General features: G+C 38.6%; 1 protein-coding gene across 1 annotated transcript; it reads left to right on the top strand.

Annotated features, from left to right (window-relative positions):
* Positions 1-2,978: 2,978 nt before the first annotated feature.
* Positions 2,979-6,120, top strand: LOC129823934 (tissue factor-like). Its single transcript, XM_055883064.1, has 6 exons — positions 2,979-3,304; positions 4,037-4,151; positions 4,368-4,561; positions 4,779-4,960; positions 5,098-5,266; positions 5,492-6,120. Exons 1-6 carry the CDS (start codon positions 3,232-3,234, stop codon positions 5,641-5,643), a joined length of 885 nt encoding a protein of 294 aa, XP_055739039.1. The 5' UTR covers positions 2,979-3,231; the 3' UTR covers positions 5,644-6,120.
* Positions 6,121-6,515: the final 395 nt, after the last annotated feature.

Here is a 6,515-nt window from a genome sequence, read left to right on the forward strand (position 1 = left end):
ATCTAAGTCACAACAATAGACAGTCTGCTTAAACTAAACTAATAACACACAAACAATTATACATGTTCATGTGTTTATTGAGCACACCGTGTAAACAATCCCAGTGCAGGATGGAAAAAGTATGTGAACACTTGGATTTAATAACTGGTTGACCCTCCTTAAGCAGCAATAACCTCAACCAAACGTGTTCTGTAGTTGCGGATCAGACCTGCACAACGGCTGGCTGAGCATGCTGCCCATACAATCTGTCAAGGCATTTACTGTCTGTACATGGTCATCCAGATAGTTAAACTTGACCTGCAGCTTGCCATATATCGTAGCAGCGGCATGAATGGAGAGACATGGACATTTTAGAAATTTGAGTCAATGTAAGATTTTCAATAGTCCTCCTTTGAAACTGTGTTCTTTAAATAACTAGAATGAGGAGTTTCAATGTAATAGTACATTTTGTTTTAACTATAAATAACTATTATACAAATAATGTTTTTTTAAGTACTTGCAAAAAGGTTTGTGATAAATTGTGATAAGAAACATTATGATGAAGGGGATAGAATCTATTTCTGACCATACAGTGAACCGAAAGCAATTTGTTGGTTCTGAAATGTTTTGGGAAACCAGATATGCTTGTAAACAGATTAGAGTACAGTAGTCTAAGCCCTGAAACCCCAAAGCAGTGACTGAAACACAGAGTTCTCTGATGACTGAATCTGTATCCATTAGGAGAACAAGCTGTGAGTCAGCTAGGCCTCTCTGAAGTGTAGGATTGTTGTGATATTGTGGTTATACAGTGGCAAGAAAAAGTATGTGAACCCTTTGAAATTACCTGGATTTCTGTATAAATTAGTCATACAATTTAATTTGATCTTCGTCTAAGTCACAACAACAGACAAACACAGTCTGCTTAAACTAATAACACACAAATTATTGTATTTTTCTTGTCTATGTTGAATACATCATGTAAACATTCACAGTGTAGGTTGGAAAAAGTATGTGAACCCCTAGGCTAATGACTTCTCCAAAAGCTAATTGGAGTCAGGTGTCAGCTAACCTGGAGTCCAATCAATGAGACGAGTTGAAGATGTTGGTTAGAGCTGCCCTGCCCTATAAAAAAAATAGTCACAAAATTTGAGTTTGCTATTGCCTGATGTGAACCATGCCTCGAACAAAAGAGATCTCAGAAGACCTAAGATGAAGACTTGTTGACTTGCATAAAGGTGGAAAGGGTTACAAAAGTATCCCTAAAAGCCTTGATGTTCATCAAGACACATTTTCTATAAATAGAGAAAGTTCAGCGCTGTTTCTATTCTCCTTAGGAGTGGCCGTCCTGCAAAGATAACTGCAAGAGCACAGTGTAGAATGCTCAATGTTAAGAACAATTCTAGAGTGTCAGCTAAAGACTTACAGACATCTCTGGAACATGCTAACATCTCTGTTGATGAGTCTATGATACGTAAAAGACTAAACAAGAATGGTGTTCATGGGAGGACAACATGGAAGAAGCCACTGCTGTCCAAAGAAACCCATTACTGCACGTCTGAAGTTCGCAAAAGAGCACCTGGATGTTCCACAGCGCTACTGGCAAAATATTCTGTGGACAAATGAAACTAAAGTTGAGTTGTTCGGAAGGAACATACAACACTGTGTGGCGAAAAAAAAGGCACAGCACACCAACATCAAAATCTCATCCTAACTGTAAAGTATGGTGGAGGGAGTATCATGGTTGGGAATGCTTTGCTGCCTAAGAGCCTGAAGAGCTTGCTATTATCAACGGAAAAATGAATTCCCAAGTTTATAAAGACAATTTTCAGGAGAATGTAAGGCTATCTGTCTGCCAATTGAAGCTCAACAGAAGTTGGGTGATACAACGACACAAAACACAGAAGTAAATCAAGAACAAACTGGCTTCAATAGAAGAAAATACACCTTCTGGAGTGGCCCAGTCAAAGTCCTGACCTCAACCCGATTGAGATGCTGTGGCATGACCTCAAGAGTGGTTCACACAAGACATCCCAAGAATATTGCTGAACTGAAACAGTTTGTAATTAGGAATGGTCCAAAATTCCTCCTGACCGTTGTGCAGGTCTGATCCACAACTACAGAAAATGTTTGGTTGAGGTTATTGCTGCCAAAGGAGGGTCAACCAGTTATTAAATCCAAGGGTTCACATACTTTTCCCATCCTGCACTGGGATTGTTTACACGGTGTGCTCATTAAAGACATGAAAATGTATAATTGTTTGCGTGTTATTAGTTTAGTTTAAGCAGACTGTCTATTGTTGTGACTTAGACGAAGATCAAATTACATTTTATAACCAATTTATACAGAAATCCAGGTAATTTCAAAGGGTTCACAAACCTTTTCTTGCCACTGTATAACCACAATATCACAACAATCCTACACTTCAGAGAGGCCTAGCTGACTCACAGCTTGTTCTCCTAATGGATACAGATTCAGTCATCAGAGAACTCTGTGTTTCAGTCACTGCTTTGGGGTTTCAGGGCTTAGACTACTGTACTCTAATCTGTTTACAAGCATATCTGGTTTCCCAAAACATTTCAGAACCAACAAATCACTTTCGGTTCACCGTATGGTCAGAAATAGATTCTATCCCCTTCATCATAATGTTTCTTATCACAATTTATCACAAACCTTTTTGCAAGTACTTAAAAAAACAGTATTTGTATAATAGTTATTTATAGTTAAAACAAAATGTACTATTACATTGAAACTCATCATTCTAGTTATTTAAAGAACACAGTTTCAAAAGAGGACTATTGAAAATCTTACATTGACTCAAATTTCTAAAATGTCCATGTCTCTCCATTCATGCCGCTGCTATGATATACGGCAAGCTACAGGTCAAGTTTAACTATCCGGATGACCATGTACGGACAGTAAATGCCTTGACAGATTGTATGGGCAGCATGCTCAGCCAGTGACAAACCAATGATGTATATGAACCATTGGACAAAACCCCCTGATCGAGGAGAGTTGTAAGGGAGGTGGAGCTATTGTTGAATGAGTCGTAACTAAAATTCCGACCGCTCGCAATTTAAATGTGGTAGGCTATAAGAACGAGGCACCAGCAGCACTGTGAGCAGTTATCTAACAAACTTTGAAGTGTTATTTTTAGACGAACACTAGCAACACTGACTCAAGGGAGGACAATCAGCATTCATTATTGTTTTCGATAGTAAGAGGCTACTGCTACTGCCTGTAACATTTTGGATTATGATGGATGTAAGGACTTCCGTTCACTTTGGAGTGTCACTCTTATCGGTACTTTTCACGATTGGAGCATCTGGTACGTTTTACTTATGGCTTTTTATGAGTTTCATCTCAAACATTTAGCCGTTTTTTTATCCAAGGCTGCCTAAATAGGCAGAGATTAACATTTTCACCTGATTCTACATAAACATTTCTGTTTATTCCAATGGCACCGTTTTTGCACTCCACATTGTAATATGCACAATTACTTAGCCCTGATGCTTAGTGGGAAATATGCGAGATATCTGCATTCAAATCGATATGTAGGCTATAGATCCTATTTAATTTATAGGCTATACTTTGTGGATATCTTGATTCTTGCTTTTTTTTATCAGGTTACAGTATCTGAGTTGTGCAGATCCAGAGGTGCAATACTCTGGAATTCTTATCTTCACATTTTACTAAACATCAACATCCCTAAATAACTTCAAGGGAAGACTGGTGAACCAAACTACTCAGTAATCTCCTCCATATAACCTAACTCTCACACTGACATGCACACACACAGTTCAACAAAACACTTTTTTTTTGTGATTACTGATCAATTCATTTATAATTAGTTGGTTTTGTTATGTTTTAACAAACCTTTTTTAATTTTTGTACTTATGTTGTGGTGTGGTTTTCATATGAGCCCTTGGGTCTTCTAACCACACCTGCACACTTTTTTTTTCTGTTTTGTTTTAATCTGTTTTGTCTATCAATTATTTTCTTTGGTGCAAATACATTTTACTAAATAACTAATCATGCCTTGTTTTTCCTGGGTTAACAGGTGAGTATTATTTCCCAGAGGCACAGAATGTTAAATGGGTGTCCAATAACTTCAAGACTATTCTAACATGGGGCCCTGAACCTACCAACTACACATACACCGTTGAATTTTCTGAGTAAGTAGCCTACATCATGTCTCTGTAGACTGTCTGCTCTGTTCATCATTACATCATCGTTGAAAAAAACGCCCTTTCTGTACAAGCACAAATTGACCACTTTTATTGATGAATACCTTCATGTCAGCAGAATGAATTTAAAACTGAGTGTACAAACTGTACCTATCACAGTTCAAAGAGTGTCTGATGTGGGACTGCTGTGTTGTGTGTGTTCAGGGTCGGCAAGGATAGACGGAGGAACCCCTACTGCATTCGGAGCTCGGGGACAGAGTGTGACCTCACCAACGAGCTGCGGAACCTGGAGGAGACCTACTCTGCCGACGTCCTATCAGAACCCCTGCCTGGCGTGAACTCTGACCTTGTAGAGTTCCCCTACACCCGGGCCGAGAGGTTCTGCCCCTACAAAGACAGTGAGTGTTATTAGCTACATTATTATTACAGTAATAAATAGATTATTATTGTATTTACGCTCACACAGTAACAACCTGAGCCATTAACCACCTTGTTATTGCATTGAAAAATAATGCAGTTATAGCATTAATTTATAATATTAAAATGTTTATTTCACTGGAAATTCCCCAAATAAATTATGTCTGTGGTGCCTAACTTGTCTGGTTCTCCTTTTAGCTCAAATAGGAGCACCCAGATTCAACATCAAGCAGAGCGAAGACAAGACCAAGATGACACTCCACATACAGGACCCTCTCACTCCCATCTACAAAGATGACCAGCTGTTGACTATCAGAGACATCTTTAAGAATGACCTGAAGTACAACGTCGTATACAACAAAGCCGGGAGCACAGGAAAGGTGAGTTGAACAGTCAGTCAATAGATTGTAAATGCATCGCTTATGATTCTATACCTGTTGATTCCCACCAATGACACAACACAAACAGTGTGCGACTTGAGATAATATTGTATCTAACTCTAAACCTCTGTCCACAGAAAGAGACAATGTCAGACCTGAGAGATGTTGAGCTGACCAACCTGGATAAAGGAGAGAGCTACTGCTTCATGGTGGCAGCCTATATCCCTTCTCGCTCTGTGGAGAAGAGACTTGGAGATTGGAGCAAGCCGCAGTGCTCACCCAGAGAGAGCAAGACCATCTTTGAGGGTAAGTGACCCCACAATGCAAAGCACCTGGTATGTTGGAGTTGAGATGGAAGGAATTTAAGGGAAAATTCAGTGTACTCAAATGTGTAGGGGATGGAGTAACTACAACAAATCTAGTCTATAAAGATACTGTCATTTGGGCAATATCCCTTTTTACTATAGACTACAATGTGTAGCAACTTCAAGAACTTCAATTCAATGAAGTATTCTTTCTCACTTCTCTCAGAATTCCCCTTTGGTGTGATCGCAGGTGCCATCGGCATCATGCTGGTAATGCTCATCATCCTCATCACTCTGACTGTGGTGTGCTGCAAACGCTTATGCTGCAAAAACAATACAACTGTGGACAAGGAGAACCTGCAGTTGAGTCCAGTGTAAAGGTTTGTGTATGTATAGAGTATGTGTGTCTTATAAATAATGGTACTTCACTAAATCAACCCTTTCAGAGGGAGGGAGCTGAGCTCCCAATAATTTAGCCCAAATGTGTCTTAACACTGGAAATGCATGAGGTCTGTCTCATTATTAGCTGGTTCTTTTAAATGGGTAGATAATTTTTTACACTACTTATTTATTTGTTTAATAATGTTGAACAAGTAAATTAGATGAATCCTTGAGAAATACATATTTTTGCCACTATGTAGAAAAAAACATTTAATTACTTGGCCACTTATTTATTTCAATCAATGTTTTTTTGTTTGTTAAATATTTATTTTTGTATGTCTAATATGTTGATGTATTGAATGGGATTGTTGAATGGGATTTGTCCATATTGTGTGCTGTTGGAACATGGATTTGATCACTGTGGTGCATTGTGGTACTTTTAATTTTGTTTTACAATTAAATGTATTGATATGAGTCAATTCTCATTTGTCTTTTATCTAACACTATCCCTGTGAAGGAAATTTGACTTACAGCACCATCTAATGTCATCTTTGTATTACATTTGCCTTAAAATGATCTTACTTAAATCATGTTTGAAACTGATGAGACAAGGGGAAAGCCTTTTCATAGAGTGATTGATTGTAGCTTAATGCCTGCTTATCAGTTTATGACCCAGTAAACCATGGGAATACCCTGGCAGAGGGGTGAACCCACAGTCACATTGGCAACATGGTGCCAAAGACCTCTGAGTCATGCCCTGGAGCAGGTCCAAGTAATGGGTGCAGCAGAATAATAAAAATTGACTGCCTCTTCTTCATCTGAATGGACTTAAATGCCACTAACCTATTTCTAGTTCCTATATTTTTCTT

This window comes from Salvelinus fontinalis, chromosome 26, assembly GCF_029448725.1.
Source record: "Salvelinus fontinalis isolate EN_2023a chromosome 26, ASM2944872v1, whole genome shotgun sequence".
Taxonomy (NCBI): domain Eukaryota; kingdom Metazoa; phylum Chordata; class Actinopteri; order Salmoniformes; family Salmonidae; genus Salvelinus; species Salvelinus fontinalis.

Coding starts and splice junctions, on each gene's coding strand:
- LOC129823934 (XM_055883064.1), top strand. CDS start 3,232: ATGATGGATGTAAGGACTTCCGTTCACTTTGGAGTGTCACTCTTATCG. Junction 4,562..4,778: donor GTTCTGCCCCTACAAAGACA/GTGAGTGTTATT, acceptor TTCTCCTTTTAG/CTCAAATAGGAGCACCCAGA. Junction 4,961..5,097: donor AAGCCGGGAGCACAGGAAAG/GTGAGTTGAACA, acceptor CTCTGTCCACAG/AAAGAGACAATGTCAGACCT.